General features: G+C 37.1%; 1 protein-coding gene across 1 annotated transcript in view; it reads right to left on the reverse strand.

The window, feature by feature from the left end:
* LOC136031958 (uncharacterized) overlaps positions 1–22758 on the reverse strand; it is a 96590-nt gene that overhangs the window by 7556 nt on the left and 66276 nt on the right. The window contains exon 4 of the mRNA XM_065711970.1: positions 14814–14975. Within this exon, the coding sequence (XP_065568042.1) occupies positions 14814–14975 (162 nt within the window). The remainder of the gene's footprint in view (positions 1–14813; positions 14976–22758) is intronic.

The following is a 22758-nucleotide window of genomic DNA, read 5'->3' on the forward strand; positions in this document are numbered from 1 at the left end:
TCGCGCCCCCCAAGCCCCCCCGCGCGCGTAAGTCGTTACGCGCCATATTAGTTACGCGCCATTGTAGTTGTGCCTTGTGTCCCACCTGTGAATAGAGATAGATATAAATATATGTTTTTAACTACGTAAAACATGCGAATATACAACATTCTTCGTTGTCCCATTGTCTGTGCATATAAATAGATTTTCAGGTTTACTGACTCTTGAACATGCAACATATAATTGTCCATGGGAAAAACAATCCGTATTCAGATCTATACCTCATTATTCTAATGATGTGTCCCTGTGTCCCGGTCGTCATTTATATTCCCTGTGTCCCGGTCGTCATTTGTGTCCCGGTGTCCCAGTTTGTAATTTCTCTTTGAGTGTCCCGGTCGTCATTTATATTCCCTGTGTCCCGGTGTCCCGGTCGTCATTTGTGTCCCGGTGTCCCGGTCTGTAATTTCTATTCGAACAATCCCTGCGTCCCGGTCGTCATTTATATATCCCGCCTGTGCCCCCGGCGTCCCTGTTGTGGTTGTGTCCCTGTGTCCCGGTTGTCATTTATATTGCCTGTGTCCCGGTCGTGATTTGTGTCCGGGTGTCCCAGTCTGTAATTTCTCTTTGAGGTTCCCGGTCGTCACTTATATTCCCTCTGTCTCGGTCGTCATTTGTGTCCCGGTCTGTAATTTCTCTTTGAGTGTTTTTTCTTTTTAGTTTTTTTATAGTTTTTTACTTTTTTTTCTTTTTTCAGTTTTCTTTTTCTTCTTTATTTTTCAGCGTCACTATGAAGTACATATCGACGAACCTTTGTTTTTTTAACTTAAATCTGGTAGGCATTGATGACCTTATCCAAGTCAAAATCCCAAACCCAATCATCATCGCTATCATTTTCAGTTTTGATATGTTTGTGTCCCGGTGTCCCGGTCTGTAATTTGTATTCGAACAATCCCTGTGTCCTGGTCGTCATTTATATATCCTGCCTGTGCCCCCGGCATCCCCGTTGTAGTTGTGTCCCTGTGTCCCGGTCGTCATTTATATTCCCTGTGTCCCGGTCGTGATTTGTGTCCGGGTGTCCCAGTCTGTAATTTCTCTTTGAGGTTCCCGGTCGTCACTTATATTCCCTCTGTCTCGGTCGTCATTTGTGTCCCGGTCTGTAATTTCTCTTTGAGTGTTTTTCCTTTTTAGTTTTTTTTTAGTTTTTTACCTTTTTTCTTTTTTCAGTTTTCTTTTTCTTCTTTATTTTTCAGCGTCACTATGAAGTACATATCGACGAACCTTTGTTTTTTTAACTTAAATCTGGTAGGCATTGATGACCTTATCCAAGTCAAAATCCCAAACCCAATCATCATCGCTATCATTTTCAGTTTTGATATGTTTTGACTCTCGCTGTCCAGGTGGATTTTCATCTAACTGCGCGGTTTTGCGTTCTTTAGCCGCAAGCCTGTTTTCTTGCTGTTCTTGTGATTCCCCAGCACGCTTTCTTTTCTTACTTTCTCTATCAGCTGCAAGCCTGTTTTCTTGCTGTTCTTGTGATTCCTCGGAACGCTTTCTTTTCTTACTTTCTCTATCAGCAGTAAGTTTTTTGGCATAAACTCTTTGAGCAGCTTCCTCGGCTGTTGCCATTGTAGGTTCTTCAGTCATTTTACAATTAAACGTTTTTCCGTGAACAAATGTCTTAAATGCCGTTAATGACGTCACCTTCATAGCAAAAATGACGACAACTAACTTCATGACGTCAGTCGACAAAGAAACATGACGTCACCTGACAGACAGACACACAGACAGACAACTTATTTTTATATATATAGATAGATATAAGAAAGCTTTCATTTTAATGCATGGCGTCATATTCAATATGATATCTTATCTATATCTTATATATATAAAAATAAGTTGTTTGTGTGTTATGTCTGTTACACTATGTCCGTTACGCCAGACATATGACGTCTGAAAAATAAAGAAGAAAAAGAAAACAAACTAAATGTAAAAACTGGGAATTGCATAAATATTCCGAAATATTTTGACAATAGACTAAAGTAATTCAAAAACCTTAAAACAGATACTTAAAATTTGAGGTTTATTATAAATTGTTGAGCTTTAGCAAGCTTAGCACGTAAAGAGGAATTTTTAGTATAGATCTTAAAATGACAGAAGAAACAGCCGAGGAAGCTGCTCAAATAGTTAATTCAAAGAGAAATTTTAGTATAAATCCTACAATGGCAGAAGAAACAGCCGAGGAATCTGCTCAAAGGGTTAATGCCAAAAGGCTTGCGGTTAAAGAACGCAAAACCGCGCAGTTAGATGAAAATCCACCTGGACAGCGAGAGTCAAAACGTATCAAAACTGAAAATGATAGCGATGATGATTGGGTTTGGGATTTTGACTTGGATAAGGTCATCAATGCCTACCAGATTTTAGTTAAGAAAACAAAGGTTCGGCGATATATATTTCATAGTGACGCTGAAAAATAAAGAAAAAAAGAAAACTGAAAAAAGAAAAATGGTAAAAAACTAAAAAAAAACTTAAAAGGAAAAACTATAAAAAAAATAAAAAAATTAAAAAAAGAAAAACGTAAAAAAAACGTAAGAAAATAAAAAAAAAATAAAAAAGGTAAAAAACTAAAAAGAAAAAAAAACTAAAAAAAGCTAAAGAACTAAAAAAAGAAAAAACTAAAAAAACAGGAAATTGCAAAAAAATATTTCAATATATTTTGACAATAGATTAAAGTAATTCGAAAACCTTAAAACAGATACCCTAAATTTGAGGTTTATTATAAATTGTTGGAGCTTTAGCATGCTTAGGACGTAAAGATTTTTCCAAGTGTCAATCTTAGAATGAACATTGACAAATTGAAGAAAACAAATCAATAAAAAGAAGAAACTAACAAAAAGAAAAACTAAGAAAAGAAAAAACTAAAAAAGAAAAAAAAACTAAAAAAGAAACTGTATCTATAGATATAAAAATAAGTTGTATATATGCATGTTTGTTTGTTTGTGGGTTTGCATTTGACGTCATTATAAGTATATAAGGCTTTGTATATGACGTCATTATAAGATGACACTACAGACCGGGACACCGGATAACAAATGACGACCGGGACACAGGGAATATAAATGACGACCGGGACACTCAAAGAGAAATTACAGACCGGGACACAAATGACGACCGGGACACTGGGACACAGGGAATATAAATGAGGACCGGGACACTCAAAGAGAAATTACAGACTGGGATACCGGCACACAAATGACGACCGGGACACAGGGAATATAAATGACGACCAGGACACAGGGACACAACTACAACGGGGACGCCGGGGGCACAGGGGGATATATAAATGACGACGGGGACACAGGGAATGTTCGATTGGCAATCACCATCAACAAAGCTCAAGGGCAATCGTTAGAAAAACGCGGTATAGATCAGAATACGGATTGTTTTCCCATGGACAATTATTATGTTGCATGTTCAAGAGTTGGTAAACCTGACAATCTATTTATATGGAGACGACTGACGTCATAATAATGATTGAGCATTATGACGTCATGTATGTATTTGGTATGTTTGTATGTGACGTCATTATACATTGACATCATTATAAGTATACAAGGATTTGTATGTGACGTCATTATAAGTATATAAGGGTTGCGATTAAAAGAGAACATTTAGTATAAATCCTACAATGGCAGAAGAAACAGCCGAGTAATCAAATCGTGCGAGAAATTTTAGTGTAAATCCTAAAATGGCAGAAGAAACAGTCGAGGAAGCTGCTCAAAGAGTTAATGCCAAAAGGCTTGCAGCTAAAAGAGAAAGTAAGAAAAGAAACCATGGCGAGGAATCACAAGAACAACGTGAAAACAGGCTTGTGTCTCAAAGAGAAATTAGCAAAAAAATCGTGCCGAGGAATCACAAGAACAAGGTGAAAACAGGCTTGCGGCTCAAAGAGATAATGCCAAAAGAAAGCGTGCAGAGGAATCACAAGAACAACGTGAAAACAGGCTTGATGCTAAAAGGGACAAAGCCAAAAGAAAGCGTGCCAAGGAATCACAAGAGCAACGTGAAAATTATCGCCTGGTATTCAGGTACAGCCCAGTCGATGATTTTAGCTTGAGTAGATGTGTTCAAATTGGGACTATGTCTAAGATTTGTCCCTCTTGCAAGGCCTTGAAATTTAATGGTAAAACAATTGGAACATATTGCGCCTCAGGAAATGTTAAACTTCTTCAACTGGCTGCACCACCAGAGCCCTTGAAGACTTTGCTTACTGGCACTATGTTAGAATCTAAGCGTTTTTATCAAACATCAGAAAATATAAATCATGTTTCCAAATGACTTCGTTTGGTGTCCAAATCGAAAATCAAGATCAATTTATTCCTACTTTTAAAGTGAAGGGGCAAATTTATCATAGAGCAGGGTTCCTTCTACCATTCTCAGGTAAGAATCATAAATTTTACAACTGCACTTCATCAGTGATAGCAATTCTGAATTGAATGCACGTTGCGAAATTTCTCCCGACGTTGGAAGGACTATCGTTTTCCAATTGCACATCATCTTTTCCACGAAAATAATGATTTAGTGCACCTGTTCAAAACAGCAATCGATTTAATTCCTACTGATATACATAAAATTGTATATCAAAAACTGGCGAATAAGTGCGTAAATACAATGCTCCAACTATCGACAAAGTGGCAATGATTATGGTCGGTGATCAGTTTTTACCGCGAGATATTATTCTTCACAAGAGAAACGCTCAGTTGGTAAGAATTGCTGAAATTCATCGATGCTACGATGCCCTACAACATCCTATCATTTTGAGGGATGGAGCCGACGGCTATCACTTTAATAATAAATTGATAGATCCATCCATTAACAAACAAACGGATAAGAAATGCAGCGCAATGAATTATTATTCCTATAGACTAATGATTCGTCACAATGAAGAAAATTATATTTTAAAATGCCGTAAATTGTTTCATCAATACATCGTTGATATGTGTGCAAATATTGAATCAAAACGTTTGCTATTTATCCGTCTGAATCAGACCAAGCTCCGCTCTGAACAATACATTCATATGCAAGATGCAGTTGTAAATGACGGTAATACCACTAACGTGGGAAGATTAACGATTTTACCTTCGTCATATGCTGGCCTTCCTTGTCATATGCATGAATATGCTCAAGATGTTATTGCGTATGGTCGTCCAGATTTATTTATTACATTTACATGTAATCAATCTTGGGACGAGATACAGCAGCTTTTACTTCAAGAACAATCGGCGATTCAGAGAATTGACATTGCGGCCCGTGTCTTCCGGCAAAAGTTGAAATCAATGACAAACTACATAGTAAAACTTAAAGTGTTTGGGTTAGTGCGATGCTGGATGTACTCAGTGGAATGGCCAAAATGAGGATTGCCGCACGCACATATTTTAATCTGGCTACTTCTAATGAAATTGACGATGTGATTTCCGCTGAAATACCTGATGAAAATGTCTATAAGAGCTTATATCATATTGTGGTAAAAAATATGATGCATGGACCTTGCGGTGCACTGAATGAAAAATCACCATGCATGGCCAAAGGAAGGTACACAAAGCAATATCCTCGACTTTTAGTACCCAGCACAATTACCGACAATGATGGTTTCCCACTGTATAGAAGAAGATCTACTGAAGATGGCGGTAAAACAGCAATAATAAAAAAGCATAACGGTACCACCATCGAAGTAGTTGTCCCATATCCAGTGGGTTGTCCCATATTCACCTTTATTATCAAAAACATTAAGTGCACACATAAACGTTGAATACTGTAACTCCGTAAAGGCAATCTAATATATACATAAATACGTTAACAAAGGCAGCGACATGGCAGTTTTTAGCTAGCAGTCCAAAATCAGTGATATTGATGAAATCGTACAACATCAGGCTGGAAGATATAAGCAGTAATGAAGCTGTTTGGCGAATTCTTTCATTTCCGATACATGAACGAAGTCCAGCTGTTGTTCACTTAGCGATACAATTACAGAATGGACAAAGTTTATATTTTTCGGAATTCAAAGTAAACCAAAGAGCTCTGAATCCACCGGATACAACGTTAACTGCTTCCTTTTCGTTATGTCAAAATGATTATTTTGCAAAAAAAAACTGCTGTATACTGAAGTGCCTTCGTATTACATATGTATTTTAAAAAGAAATCATTTGAACGTCAGAAACAGGGTAAGTCAATCGACGTCTAAACCTACCATATTCAAAGATACCACGATAGGAAGACTCTACACCATTCACCCCAATCAACATGAATGCTACTTTCTCCGCCTGCTTTTGGTGAATGTACCCGGTCCAACGTCCTTTGAGTATTTGAGAACTGTAAATGAGTATTTGAGAACTGTAAATGGGACTATACATGACACTTACCGTAGTGCATGCCAAGCTCTGAATTTATTGGAGAATGACCAACTCTGGGAAAACTGCATCAATGACGCGTCCGAAACGTCAACTGAAACTCAAATTTATGCATTGTTTGGAATCATACTAACAACTTGCTCTCCTTCAGCTCCTAAAGAGTTATGGGAGAAATATAAATCGAAAACGGCCGAGGATATACTCCACCAAAAACGGTTAGAGACGTCAGCTATGACCTTTGATTTTACATCAGAAATTCAGAACTACACCTTAGTTATTATTGAAGAATTGTGCGTATGTATGGCAAACAAACCTCTTCAGGATTTGGGAATGCCTTCACCTAATGGTAACGCTGCTGTTTGATATGTATAGAATTGGATTGTGATCAAAGTTACAACACGAGTGCTCTATTGTCGTATGTACATAATAATATTTCTAAGTCAACGTCTGAGCAAAAAGACATTTATGATAAGATGATGCATTGTGCAGATAACAACTTTGGAGAAATCTTCTTTTTGGATGCACCCGGAGGTACTGGTAAAACGTTTGTGATAAAATTGATTCTGGCATCAATTTGATCAAAAAATTACATAGCGATTGCGTCGTCCGGAATAGCCGCAACGTTGCTGACTGGTGGAAGAACTGCTCACTCCGCTTTGGAATTGCCTCTGAATTTGCATTCTACAGAAATTCCCACGTGCAATATTTCCAAATCATGTGGGATGGGTAAAATATTGCAGCAATGCAAACTTATTATTTAGGACGAGTACAAAATGGCACACAAAAATTGCGCAAGACTCTGGAGCAATCATTAAGAGATTTCCAAGGAAATTCGAAACCCTTTGGCAGCACATTAATATTGCTTGCAGGAGATTTTAGGCAAACATTATCCATAATACCTAGATCAACCCCTGCAGACAAATGAATGCTTGCCTGAAAAATTATATTTTATGGGCACACGTAAAGATATTAAAATTAATTATAAACATGCCTCTCCGATTGCAAAACGATGACTCTGGTGAAATATTTTCAGATCAATTGCTGGCAACTGAAAACGCAAAGTTCCAAGTATATTCAAATTCAGGACGTATACAACTGCCTGCTGAATTCTGTAATTTAGTGACGTCCAAAAATGAATTACTTGAAAAGGTATTTTCGAATATCCTAACCAATTATAAAAATCATAAATGGCTCAGTGAACGAGCAATATTGGCAGCCAAGAATAAAGACGTCCGCGAAATCAACAATATTATTTTGATCAGAATTTTAGACCAGGAAGTAATTTACAAGTCAGTCGGCACAGTTCTGGAACCAAATGAAGTGGTTAATTATCCATCTGAATTTTTAATTCCTTGAATCTCCCAGGGTTTCCACCACACGTGCTACAACTAAAAATAGGCGTACCAATAATACTGTTAGGAAATATTAACCCCCAAAAGCTTTGCAATGGCACGCGACTTTCCGTAGAAAAAAACAATGGAAAACGTAATAGAGGCAACAATCTTGACAGGGCCTTTTGAGGGTGAGGCTGTTCTTATTCCTCGCATTCCCATGATTCCAACGGATCTGCTTTTCAATTTAAAAGATTGCAATTCCCAATTCAATTAGCATTTGTAATCACCATCAACAAAGATCAATGGTAATCATTAGAACAATAGGGTATAGATCTTAATACAGATTGTTTTTCCCATGGGCAATTGTATGTTGCATGTTTGAGGGTCGGTAAACCTGACAATCTATTTATTTGCACAGACAATGGAACAGCGAAGAATGTTGTATATTCGCAAGCTTTATGTAGTTAATTTATGGTGTATATGTATATCTATCTATCTATCTATCTATATAAAAATAAAATTATGCATGCATGTTTGTTTGTAAAAAGAGGGCTTGCATATGACGTCTTAATAAGTATATAAGGCTTTTTATATGCACAGACAATGGGACAGCGAAGAATGTTGTATATTCGCAAAGAAGAGTGGCTCAAAGAGAAAGTATCACTAATGTCAAAGAGAAATTGTCCTATAATGTCACCAAAAAGGGAGCACCAGGAGGAAACACCAGACCAACGCAAAACCAGGCTTGCGGCTCAAAGAGAAAGGGCCAGATTAAGAAGGTCCGATTGGTGTCAACAAAGGCGTGTCGAGGAACCACCAGAGCAACGCGAAACCAGGCTTGCGGCTGTCAAAAATTATTCTTTTGCAAAAAAACTGCTGTGTTCTGAAGTGCCTACGTATTACACGTGGAATGATAATAAAAAAGCATTTGAATGTCGAAAACGGGGTGAGTCAGTCAACAACCAACCTAACATCTTCAAAGAAACCAAGATAGGAAGAAACTACACCATTCACTCCATCAAGATGAATGCTTCTTTCTCCGCCTGCTTTTGGTTACTGTACCCGGCTCGACGTCCTTTGAGATTTGAAAACTGTAAAGCGGACTATACATGACACTTATCGTAGAATACGGCTATAGAGGTCAGATATGACCTTGGACTTTACACAATCATAAAGTCGCGTAACCGTTACATCAAAGTAGATAATCAGTTGGTTGTTCCGTATTCACCTTTATTATCGAAAACATACAATGCGCACATTAACGTGGAATATTGTAATTCCGTAAAGGCAATCAAATACATATGTAAATACGTCAACAAAGGTAGCGACATGGAGGTTTTTGGCTTAAAGTCCGAAATCAGTGATATCGATGAAGTCTAATTGTTAATTTCTAATTATTAACTTTAGTTATGATTGAAGATTTGTGCTTATCTATGGCAAACAAATATTTTCAAGCATTTGGGAATGCCTTCACCTAATTGTACTGCTGCTATTTCAACATGTGTAGAACTGGAGCGTGAACGAAGTTACAACACGATTAATCTATTGACGTAAATACAAACAAATATTTCTAAGTCAACTTTTGAACAAATAGGCATTTATGATCAGATAATGCATTGTATCAATAACCAAGTTGGAGAAATCTTCTTCTTGGATGCGCCAGGTGGTACTGGCAAAACGTTTTTAATAAGATTGATTCTGGCATCAATTCAATCCAAAAATGACATAGCATTGGCCCTTGCGTCGTCCGGAATAGCCGCAACGTTGCTGCCTGGTGGGAGAACTGCTCATTCCGCTTTGAAATTGCTTCTAAATATTCAATCTACAGAAACCCCCACTTGCAACATTTCCAAATCATTTGGGATGGGTGAAGTATTGCAGCAATGCAAGCTTATTGTTTGGGACGAGTGCACAATGGCCTACAAAAAATCGCTTGAAAAAAATCAAAATTCCAAACCCTTTGCCAGCACATTAATATTGCTTGCAGGAGATTTCAGGCAAACATTACCTGTTACTCCTAGACAACTGCAGACGAAATGAATGCTTGCCTGAAAAACACGTAAAGACATTAAAATCAACTATAAATATACGTGTCCGATTACAAAACGATCACTCTGCTGATTTTTTTTCAGATCAATTGCTGGCAATTGGAAACGGAAAGCTCCCATTTGACTCAATTTCAGGACCTATACAACTGCCTCCTGAGATCTGTAATTTAGTGACGTCAAAAAATGAGTTGGTTGAAAAAATATTTCTGAATATTCTAACCAATTATAAAAATCATAAATGGCTAAGTGCACGAGTGATTCTGGAAGCCAAGAACAAAGACGTCCACGAAATCAACACTATTATTCTGACCAAGAGTCGAGACCAGGCAGTCGTTTATAAGTCAGCCGACACAGTTCTGGAGTCCAATGAGGCGGTTAACTATCCATCAGAATTTTTAAATTCGCTGGATCTCCCAGGGTTTCCGACACACGTGCTACAACTAAAAATAGGCGTTCCAATGATACTTTTGCGAGAAATTAATCCACCAAAGCTTTGCAACGGCACGCGACTTGCCGTAAAAAACAAACAATTGAAAACGTAATAGAGGCAACAATCTTTACAGGGTCTTCTAAGGTTGAGGCTGTTCTTATTCCTCGCATTCCCATGATGCCAACAGATCTGCCTTTTCAATTTAAACAACTGATTAGCAAACAAATCGATTAGCATTTGCAATCACCATCAACAAAGCTCAAGAACAATCATTATAAAAATGTGGTATAGATCTTAATACGGATTGTTTTTCCCATGGACAATTATTTGTTGCATACTCAAGAGTCGGTAAATGCTTATGCAGATGATTTTCACTCAGGCTATCGTTCGTTCTTCTTTTTGCATCAGAGATCTGACTCCTATCTCTAAAAAAGGGAAATCTGAAGTCCACTGTACATCATTCTGCCCTATTATTGTAGCTACATCGCTTTGCAAGCTCTTTGAGCTACTATTTATTAGGGAACTGGAAAAAGTTTGTTATACCCCTTCACATTTTTTCAAATTTAAGCGAGGTACCGGATGTGCCCACACTTTAACCGCTATTGCAAGTGCCCTAATTGAGGCAGAGTTGTCTGGAGAAAACCTTGTTTTAGGGCGATATGATATCAGACGTGAATTCGACTCTTTAACCATGCAGCGATGCTTCAGAAAGCTGGTAAACGAGGATTGAATGTGTGTATTATTCGTTCTTTTCAGGATTTATATTTAAGACTACTTATCTGCCTGAAACTACCCCCAGATAAAGGTATGTCCCCGATTCCGCGTAAACAACTTATCCCAGCCAAGAAACTTTTAATGACTGTGCCGGAACCACAAGATCTTTGCCCGCTGTCATTGATTTTGTCTTCTGTAAACCTTTCCTTGATATGCTATGCTTATGACATACTAAGCCTTAGTGGAACTCTTCGACGTATCCCTAAAATTTTTGGAATCCTTGAGTCGAATATCAGAAAGTTGGGCTTGGATTTAACTCCTCCAAATCTGATATTGTCTTGTAACTGGAAAACAGATACCCCTACCTCTTCGATTACACTTTGATCTTGCTCTGTTCAGTCTATAGATCATTTTATGTATCTAGGTCCGCCCATTGCTTCTTCTATGTGACACACCTGAAACTTCTTGAACAAATCAAATGTTGAATCTCAGCAGCTTACGCTTCTCTGAGAAAATTAATTAAACGCTTAGGGTCTCAATATCTAAGCTACATAGTGATCGCTGATCTTAATATAAATATCAGTAGTGACTGTGATAGAAAGAATTATGTTCTCGATTGTCTCCCGCTAAACCGTATCATTCCTAAATCTCTACCGTCACTCTGGAAGTACTACTGACATTAACCACGTTGCGTGTTCTTCATCTATTTATTATTTGATTGTTTCTGTCCATGAAGATCATGATATTGACCACGTACCACCATCTGTGATTTTTTCGCTTCCCTATGTTCAAACAGATTTGAAATTTAAAAAGAAATCAAAATTGTTTTCGAAGTATAAATGGAAAAAAGCAGATATCTCGCTATATATATTAAAACTTACATCCTTTTTATCTCTTATACGTGCACCTTATAATTTATTGCAGCTTAAATATGTTGGATCTGACAGATTTTCTGAGTTAAAATCAAATTATAAAGAAATAGCATTTTGTTTGAAAGAAGCTGAATGTAGAGCTGTTCCGTTAGGACGTATCCGTATTGGTACTCAAAAATCCATCTGGTCAGCAGACCCTAATGTTAAGACCTTGAAAAACAAAGCTAAATTCTGGCTTCGAGTTTGGAACGATTGTGACCGCCCACGATCAGGGTGTGTTGTGGATCTAGAAAAAAACTAAAGCAGATTACAAGAAGTATCTTAGGTGAGTAAGGTACCGTGGCATGTATTTCCCTGTGAATAAATGTGAATGGCGCAAAGTGATTCATTCTGAAAAGCTTGAAAATGCTATTTCTTGCAGTGATGTCATACCACAATCTATATGGCAGAAGCATTATTCTTCAATTTTTCTGTTATTAACTATTCCGTACATGCTGTGTATTCTCGTCTCATTGCACTTATCTCTTATATCCGTATTTCACAGCGACATACAACTCCCATTACATGTGCTTCTGTATGTAGTGAAATTAAGAATTCAAAATCTAATTCTGTAAATATAGATGGGATATCTAAAGTTCATGTTTCGCAAACGTGCCCTGTACTTGTTTTAAATTTACAGTTACTTTTTAAGACGTGTATATACACATCTAGTATTCCAGAGAGTTTCCTGTGTAGCACTACAAGTTCGATATTAAAACGGGGGAAATCTCCTGCTGATTGCTCTTCATACCGGCCCATTGCTATTTCTTGTAATATAAGCAAATTACTTGAATATTTAATTCTTCCCATCTAATTATTAGGACTAATGAAGAAGATAACCAGTTTGGTTTTCGGCTTGGGGTGGGGTGTCAGCATCCCCATCGTATTTTAGCATCTATTCTTCTGGATAATAGCTTTAAGAGTAAAGGAATTTATATTTGTGCTTTAAATCTTTCCTAAGCATTTAGCAGTGTTTTTCCCTTTATATTTTCCCCTTTATTTTTTTTCCCTTTATATTTCAGGTGTTAATTTTCCAGTTATTCTGCTTCTTCAGTATTGGTATTATAACTCTTCCCTTAGTTTAAAATCTTCTCCAACTCTACTATTAACGTTAAAAGAGGCGTAAGACAAGGTGGGTTTTGTCACCTATGCTGTATAAAATTTATATTTCTGGCGTGCTTGCAAAACTATCCTCTACATATTTATCTGATTTTTCAGATGTTTCTTATCTGGCTTTTACTGATGATTTGCTCCTAATTAGTCAGACTAAGACTGGTCTCTCCAAAATGGTATCTTCTGTTTCCAATTCTTTTTCTGGGATTGGCCTTATGTTGAATAAAGAGAAGTGTGATTTTTTATCTTTCGCTTCAACTTCTTCATCTCCTCTTATTTGGGACTTATTCTCTATTCCTTCTGTTGATTCTTTGCGGTGGTTGGGCATAAGCCCTACTAATAATCTTCCCAGTTATCGTCAGCGAACTGTTTACGACATTTCTAAAAGAATACAATTTGGATATGAGAAAATTGTACCAATCAAGTGAAACGCTCTACTCTACATATTGCGGTCAATCAGTTCTTTATACGGTAGGAATTTACAATTCCTGAGAAAAATTGATTTAAAAAGAATCCGGAGTAGTTATTTCAGGTACGGTTTTTCCGTTTCATTGCTCCTTGGACACTTAACCGGATTCTAATTGGTAAATATGGAGTATCTGATATAACATTAAAATTGAAAAAGCTACACAGGAAGCTCTAAGGTACTGCGCTTGGTGGGCTTTCTCCACATAATCATCTTGTAAACTTTTTTCTATAGTTATCTTTCGTTGGTTGACCTTTTTTTCTTTTTTTTGTGAATTTCATTTCTGGTTTGTATTTAATGGTTTTTTTTTATCTCTCTATAGTTCGTTTTGAGTGTTTGTGTGTGTGTTTGTTTATTTAATTTCTTGTGTTTATTTAATGTAAAAAAAAATCTCTAGTCATTATTTTTCGTTTTTTGTATGCCATGCATTTTTTGTGTGTATTTCATTGTTTTTACTCCACATTTTAATACTTTTAAATTATTTTTGTGGGTAGAAATAAATTATTATTATTTTTATCATTATCGTTGTATGTTAAAAACTTCGATTCAACCGATCTCTTCTAGAAAGTCTGTATAATGCTGTTGCCCTTCCCCATATTCGCTACACCGCACCCTTCTGGAACATCCTAACTAAAACTGACAAGAGTAAAATACGATCCATGTTCTCGCTTTGCCAAGCATCTGCGAAATTTAAGGTTGCTGACCCGGAGGTTGCCGTTGCCAGACGGATTGAGAAACATAATAGAAAAATAAATTAGAATTTAAACGATTGGTCTCACATTCTTAGGCAGTGATGATTTTGTTTCTCTTTTTCCTATGTTCTGTATTCTTTACGGAACACAATACGGAGCCCCCTAACCCCCCCTTAAACCCCCTGAACCTCCCTCCTGGACCCCCCTCCCCGCCACGTGTTGCTGGAGCGCGCAGTTGCTGTGGGGGCACGCAGTTGCCACGCGTTGCTGAGGCGCTGCGCGCCCCAGCATCACGTGTGCAAGGTGCTAATTTTCAACTGCGTATAGTTCTTTTTCTTTTTTTGGTTTTCTGGTGTTTTCTTTTTTATATATATATATTTTTTTAGTTTTTCTTGTGTTTTCTGTTTTTTTATTGTTTTTTTCTTTTTTTAGTTTTTTATAGTTTTTCTGGTGTTTTTTTTTTAGTTTGTATATATATATATATATATATATATATATATATATATATATATATATATATATATATATATATATATATATATATATATATATATATATATATATATATATATATATATATATATCAACAGGTAAATATACTCTAAAGAATATACCATCTTGATCACAAAGTTATAAAAAAAATGCCAATGCTCAACTTTTTATCGACTATCTTTAAATTCTTGATTACAGATATAAATAAAATTTAGAAAATCAGAACTTACACTTAGTGTGATAACACCCAACTCAGCCATGAACAAAACGACTGTGAATGCACTTAGCATTGATACTAATGAGAATACAATCAAATAAAGGGCATAAATCAGGTCGAGAAGATTACTGATAACAAAAACAACAAGCCAAGGAACCAAACTGACTGCGGAGCTCTGTAAAAAGAAAAAAAATCAAACAACGTACATGTGCCTTAGCATCAACAGTTGGAACGCAAACAAATTTTATGTTAGCTAATAAGGTCTTAGCTTTAGACATTATCCCCCGCATTTCCTCTTGAAATATTATAAACTACATAAAATTGGTAGCCCTAGATTTTAATGCGTAATACCAACCCAATTCATTTCATTCTACCCCTCAAAATATTTCCCCTGCACACGTCAAGGGGTATTGACGGGTGCCACAGCGTTAACAAATTCTGCGCCTCCAATTATTCGTGGGTGCAACCTTACCTTCGACAACAAGTGATATAATAGTAGTAATAATTACTTGGGCTCTGGACATATTTGAAGGTGTGACTTTAGGGTCATACAAAGTTGTGTAGAAAGAATATTTAATGAAAGAATTTTCTGACGGCACGGCATAATCAACTTTTGTTTAAGAGCAGATGTCTTTGGAAGAAATAATAATCTGGGTTTTATTTAGAGACTTCTTCATGACTAAAAAAAAACCTCTTGTAGCAAACATTTATTAATAAACAATTATAAAAATCCTACATCGGTGTAATAAAGAAATATTACAAATATTTTCAGCTGTTGAAATATAATCAATACTATGCAAAACGCTTCAGTGGTGTTACCCCTTCATACGTTAAGAGATGAGCAGACCCAATAACCCCCCAAGCTTTCTACAAATCCAGCTGGCACCCTCCAATACTCCCGACAGCGCCCACCGGGTTGAAAAATGCTCCTACGGTTCACTACCCCGAGTGAGGCAATACTACTATGGCTCCCTATACTCCTACGGTCACCCTCCCCGGGTAGGTATGGATACTAAAGTTCCTCCCGGGCTGGACACAGGGCGCCATTTGGGTGGGACACAGATGGAGGGAGGAGGCATTTGCCCACCCCTGATTTTCCAGGGACCAAAGCTTCCTCTACAAAGGGCTAATTACCCGCCTTTTTTTACAGGACATAATCCATTCAGTCCAATTGTTTTGAAATTACTGCCTGCCGTTTAACCTTTAACCTACTTGAGGTATGAGACACTGTCATTAATTAGCATTAAGAAATAATCCTAATACGAACTGGGTCGGGCAAGGATTGGAATTGGAGTGACAGAATTGTTTGTGATCTTGTTGATTCAACATCTTATTTGTTTGTTATCATTAGCTTGTAAAGAGCTTAAAAGTGGAAACTGGCAGCCTTGAATCAGTCTTTTCTGAGTAGATGAATTAAGAAACAGAACCCGAGTGAAGCAGTTCAATAAGTAAGTGTAAATTTGTATTTCTGTTCCTTTGGGTCTCAGTTTTCTGTGCCACTAATAGGTTCGCAGACTAAGAGAACTACATTTGCACGGAAAAGGACTTTCTGTGTTGTTTTATGCAATTTATGATTAAGGCCGGACGCACGTCCAGAAATTATACTACCTGTTCAATTCTTTTTCAATCGCGGCAAATCACACTAACACTCAAGGTTATCAGATTTCACTGCCGTCATTAAACTCAAGGGGTTTCTCACTGAAAATTATGATTAGTACATTGTCATTCTTCGTAATTTGGCAAGTAAATAGGAATGTTTATTTGCAAAAGAACTATTATTCGAGGAGAAACTTAGAGAAATTATTATTCGAAATTTTTTTGGGAGAGGAGGGGGGGTTCAACTCTTACGAAAGAAATACCAGGAAAACAGGGGAAAATTGAACATTTTACTGAGAAAATTAAGCATTTTACAAAGTTAAGGTGGGCGAAACCCTCCCCTGCGTGTGTGCATGTGGTCTGGTCGTTATTATTTGCCAGGGTGCAATATAAAATTGTGGAAATTACAAATAAAAAGTACATATTTCCGGGTTTTTACTTCATGCCGACCTATTTACAAAAATAAAATTTAAATAATTGCTCGTAGCCAAGTGACCAATTTACTTCATTTTATCAAACTGTTCGTGGTAACGAACTGTAGTAAGGAGCGACCCGGCTCAATAGTAACCAAAACTGTAAAAAACGAATTTTTGATACCAATAGCTACATGAACAAAATCGTATTTTAATGCTGACTTTAAATATGTAAGTTTCACCTATCTAAAATTACGAGTCTAAGAAAAATTGCCTTATTTTAGAAAATAGAGGGAAACACCCGCTAAAAGTAAGAAAACCAAATTTACATCCATCCGATTCAGCATATCAGGGAACCTTACCGTGGAAGTTTCAAGCTCCTATCTGCAAAAATGTGGTATTTTTATGTCCAGGGGTGATGTTATCGAACCAGTTGTCCTAGAATGCTGCGAGCGGGCTCATTCCAATGGAAATGAAGTTATTTATAAGTGAATTATATATAAAAAATGAAGTATATAGTACCCTTTTTAAGCGATCCAAAAAAATTGGAGGGTGCCTAGGCCCCCTCCCATGCTAATTATTTTTCACCGGATCAAATTTCTAAGGTAGTCATTTTATTCAGCATAGTCGAAAAACCATATAACTATGTCTTTGAGGACGACTTACTCCACCAGAATCCCGTGGAAGGGGCTACAAGTTACAAACTTTGATCAGTGTTTATATAGTAATGGTTATTGGGAAGTGTACAGACGTTTTCAGGGGGGATTTGGTTGGGGGAGGGGCTGAGAACAGGGGGTTATGTTTGGGGAACTTTCCATGGAGGAATTTGTCATGGGGGAAGAAAATTTCCATTAAGGGAGTGCAGGATCTTCTAGCATTATTTAAAAATAAAACAATACAAAAATAAATATGAAACAGTTTTTTCAACTGAAAGTAAGGAGCAGCATTAAAATTTAAAACTAGCAGAATACAGAAGTTCGTTACGTAAGCTAACTCGTAAGTTACGTATATCTTTTACTAGCAAAAACGTTCGTAAAAAATTAAGTTCTAGTTGCCTTTTTAAGTAACCAAAACATTGGAGGGCAACTAAGCCTCCTCCCCCGCTCCTTTTTTCTCAAAGTGATTCGATCAAAACTATGAGAAAGCCATATAAATATGCAAATTTCGTTTTAATTATTCATCTGTGGAGAGCCAAAATCAAACATGCATTAGTTCAAAAACGTTCGGAAATTAAATAAAAAAGACATGTTTTTAACTGAAAGGAGCAACATTAAAACTTAAAACGAACTTAAATTACTTCGTATATGAAAGGGGCTGCTCCCTCCTCAACGCCCCGCTCTTTACGCTAAGGTTTGACTCTTTCTCTCAACTCTACTTTTTAAAACAGTAAAAAACTTTAGCGTAAAGAGCGGGGCGTTGAGGAGGGAGCAGCCCCTTTCATATGCGAAGTAATTTCTGTTCGTTTAAATTTTAATGTCGCTCCTTACTTTCAGTTAAAAAAAAACTTGTTTTTTTTATTTAGCTTATCCATACGGGTTCATTAAAAAATATTCTAAAGTTCGATTGTTGCTTGAGTGTTTGTATATCTGAATTTGTATTCGGATAAGACTGTAATGACAAATGATAACGACCCATACCTAGCACAGTTGGACTTATATAAACGGTTCTCGTATCTCCATACTTCTTGGCAACCTTCCGTCGACAATTTCTGGTAACAGTGCCTCAAAATAAAATTTTTGTAGATTTGGCAGCATTTTGTTCGACCAGAATTCACGGTCACGACCAATCTTTACATAATATAATTCCTCTTCCCCTAAAAATATTACAAAGTATACAAAATCAATGTCACAACATTGCAATTGCATTTGAATTTGGTAATAGTAGTCGTGTGTTCTTTTCAGCTTTATTTCACTATTAACTTTCTTTTCAAGACATGTATTTTTTTTTAAGCGCTATCCACTCCTCCAATGTAAGCCCTTTGGCTGTCAAAGGGCACTTCACCTCCAAAAGAAACTTCTCACCCGAAGGAAAAATTGCTATCCCGTCCGGACTGGCCCCTAGAAACCCATATTCCTTGTGAATGAAAAGCCCAGCAGAGTTCACAATGCAACCCATTTTCTTTACAAAAGCTGCAATAGCTACAGGCTCATACATCTGACCATGCTCCATTGCCTTTGTTTGGCGGTTTCTGGGATACAGCAGCTGCCGAGCTAATGAACCCACAGTCTTCAACCGCCTTTTACAAACAGCACCAGCTACGGAAGCTGTAATTCTGTTTTTTCTGTATTTTATCCAGTTATTATCGATAGAATTTCTCTGAAGCCTAGTGGCTTTTTCGATACTGAGGATTTCTGTTGCAGTACATTGGAGACGAGTCAAAAGATCTGCTTTTGCAATTTCGAGCGCACTGCAATCAAGATCCGGAGCAGTTGCGTTCGAGCCGTAGTTTTTGTCTGCTCCGGTTGGCTCCCTGATTTCTTTTGAAGGGAGTTTTGTGGAAGCATTAGTGAAAAGGCACTTTCTAGAAGACAGGTTTTTACGCCGAGCAGTAGTCATGGCCCGCTGTTGTGCAAGTTTTTTCAACTGCCTACTTGGTGTAGATCTTACAGTTCTTCAAAATATTTCAAGGCGATCTGAGTGACTTTTCGTAAATCGGATTCCTGCTGCTTTAACACGGGTGGTATATCGCGCACTTTGGCTAACCATGATGTTTTTGCCAGCTATAAGCCTTCCCACTGTGCTCATAACATATTCTGCCAGGCTGCTCGTGTTATTTCCTATCAGTAGACGAGCCCTTCTGGTCAGCGTATCAAAGGCTGAATACACATGACTGAGAAAGATGTTGCTAGGGGTGTCTTCAGGATTGACCTGTAGAACTTTGCCGGAGATCGAGCAGCATGTAGGACAAAATCTATGGTCGCCACGGAAAAAATGCAAAGGAATTGCCTTCAGCGCACTGATAAGATCCTTCATGCTTTTCTTCTCTGTGGTGGCACATGCAATTGCATTTCTGGCAAAATCACACTTTTTCTTTATTATTGCGGCACTAAGAAATCTTCTGCATTCGGCATTTTCATGCTGCTTCTTATATAGTCTGTTTTTCAAGCATTTGCACGCATGATTAGCACACTCAATTTTTTCTACATTTCTGCCATATGGTACCCTTGCTATAATTTCAGAATGGGTACTCGAATCACCGTCAGCAACAAATCGAGTATATCTTAGATTGTGCATGGATGTTGCTATTCTGAATGCGTCAACTAATATATCTGACTCCATACCTGTAGTGGGCCCCTGCTAGTTCATAAAACATGTATGTTCAGGAACAGATCTATTTACTTGAGGCCTGAATTTCACGCAAGTACAGCAATATTTGTTCCTAATTCCTAGATTTAAGAGATTCTTCGAATAGAAACCTATCCCCACTCCACAGCCTGAGAGTGCACGATACCTATTTCCATAACTTCGTGTACACCAGCTTCCATCAACTATAACACATGTCTCTACAGCTCCATTTGGGTGAATTTTCTCACTTGCTTCCAGTGCCATCCTTCACTCGGTTTTCCCATTTTCGATAAGATAGTAATAGAACACTTTTTCCAATTCTACGCAAATTTCTTTCTCAAATTTCGTAAAGACTTTTTGAGACGGGGTATTTATTCCAATGGTAGAGAAAAGTTCTTGAACCTGGGCGTGAGTCATTCCACCATTTATTGCACCAACCACTACCTCTTTGTTGACACTTACTGTTCCTGTTTATGTTTTGTGTTTCTTTCTGATAGTATTCACACTATCAAAATCAGTCCTTTTTTGTTTTTTGACTACGGTTTTCGGTGAGTCTTTTTTTTTTAAGCGTTCGAGGAGCAAGGGGTTTTTCTGTGTGAATTGTGGCTTCCTCATGACATGATTCGCATTTGAAGATGAGTCTTGAGTGCAATTCAGCTCTATATTCTTTAGAAAACATCATATTTGAAACCAAATTGATGTCTTGGCACCTGTAAATAAAATGCTAATTAGTTGTGAGGAAGTAAAATAGTAAAGTAGCGATTTTATTGTTTTGGTAGAAAGGAAAGTGCTATAGCTTCAAAAAGGATAGGTAGTATGTAGAGTAGTGAGCGATGTAGGGTAATTAAAATATGAAATAAAATATAAAATATAGTTAGAAATGGGTGAGAAGTGGAAATTATACGATCTAACCGAAAGTTTGTTGTATTTCATTGTCAGATTAAACCACCCAATTTTATTTATGTATGTAACCAAGCCAAAAACTGTCCTGGAACTACTAATCAGGGAAGCCAAGTATTTCAAAACTTTACAAAATCCTTTGGGGCATGACAGGAAATGCCCTCTAAATAGACCCGTGTCGATTTACCAAATTCCAAGGGAAATTACTAGCCAAATTCCAAGAAAAATTAAGTCTCACTTGACTCTCTAAAATCAAATTCAAAGTAAAAATCCCTGCCCCAAATTCAGTTGCATCTCAACTATCATTTAAATTTTTATTCGAGTAATCCACAAAGTTCTTATTAGTACGATTAAAAATACCAATATGCTTTGATGAGTTAGGAGGATAAAATTAGCTAGTTTGTTTCTCAAATCCTTTAAAGCCTTTGCAGACATTCTTTCAGAACCTTTATCCGTACTTTTTAATGATTAGAAAAAAAACAAGTATTTGAAATGAAAGTAAGGAGCAACATTAAAACTTGAAATTATACACATTAAGAATAACATTATAACATTAAGAACGAACAGAAATTATCCCGTATATGAAAGAGGCTGTTTCCTCCTCAACGCCCCACTCTTTACCCTAAAGATTGACTCTTTCTCTCAACTCTACTGTTTAATACTATAAAAACTTTAGCGTAAAGAGCGGGGCGTTGAAGAGGGAACAGCCCCTTTCATATACTGGGTAATTTCTGTTCGTTTTAAGTTTTAATGTTACTCCTTCCTTTCATTTAAAAAAATTTGTTTTTTATTAAATTTCTGAACGTTTTTTAGTTAATCCATATTTTGATTCGGCTCTGCGCAGATGAATAATTAAAACAAAATTTGAATTTTTATTTTTTGGCTAAACGGCTTTCTCATAGTTTTGATCGAACGATTTTGAGAAAAATGAGCGGGGAAGGAGGCCCAGCTGCTCTCCAATTTTTCGCTACTTAAAAAAGCAACTAGAGCTTTTAGTTTTTTACGATGGTTTTCATTAGTAAAGATATACGTAATTTACGAATTAGCTTACCTAACGAGCTTCTATATTCGCAGGTATCTATTACGCATATAAGGGGGGCTCGCCCACTTGTCAATACCTCGCTCATTACACTAAAGCTTAAATTTTGTCCTAAATCCTTAAGAATGACCCCTGAATCACAAAGGCCGTAGAATAAATAGTTGAAATTATTAAAAAATACTTTAGCATAAAGAGTGAGAGATTAGGAGGAAATGAACCCCCTGTATATATGTAATATTTTTTGTTCGTTTTAAGTTTTACCGCTGGTCCTTACTTTCAGTTGAAAACACTTTTTTATATTTATTTTTTCATTGTTTTTTTAAATCATGCTTGAAAATCCTGCCCCCTCCCATTCATGGAAATTTTTCCTCCCCATGACAAATTCCTCCATGGAAAGTTTCCCCCACATAACCCCCTCTTCTCAACCCCTCCTTCCAACCAAAAAATCCCACTGAAAACGTCTGTACACTTCCCAATAATCATTACTATGTGCAAACACTGGTCAAAGTTTTTAACTTGCAGCTTCTCCCATGGGGACTTTGGGGGAGTAAGTCGTTCTGAAAGACATAGTTATAAGGTTTTTCAACTATGCTGCATAAAATGGCTATATCAGGATTTTGATCGGACGACGTTTGGAAAAAATGAGCGTGGGAGGGGGCCTAGGTGCCCTCCAATTTGTTTGGTCACTTAAAAAGGCTAGAACTTTCCATTTCCATTTGAATAAG

This window comes from Artemia franciscana, chromosome 10 (assembly GCF_032884065.1).
Source record: "Artemia franciscana chromosome 10, ASM3288406v1, whole genome shotgun sequence".
In the NCBI taxonomy this organism is placed as follows: Eukaryota; Metazoa; Arthropoda; class Branchiopoda; order Anostraca; family Artemiidae; genus Artemia; species Artemia franciscana.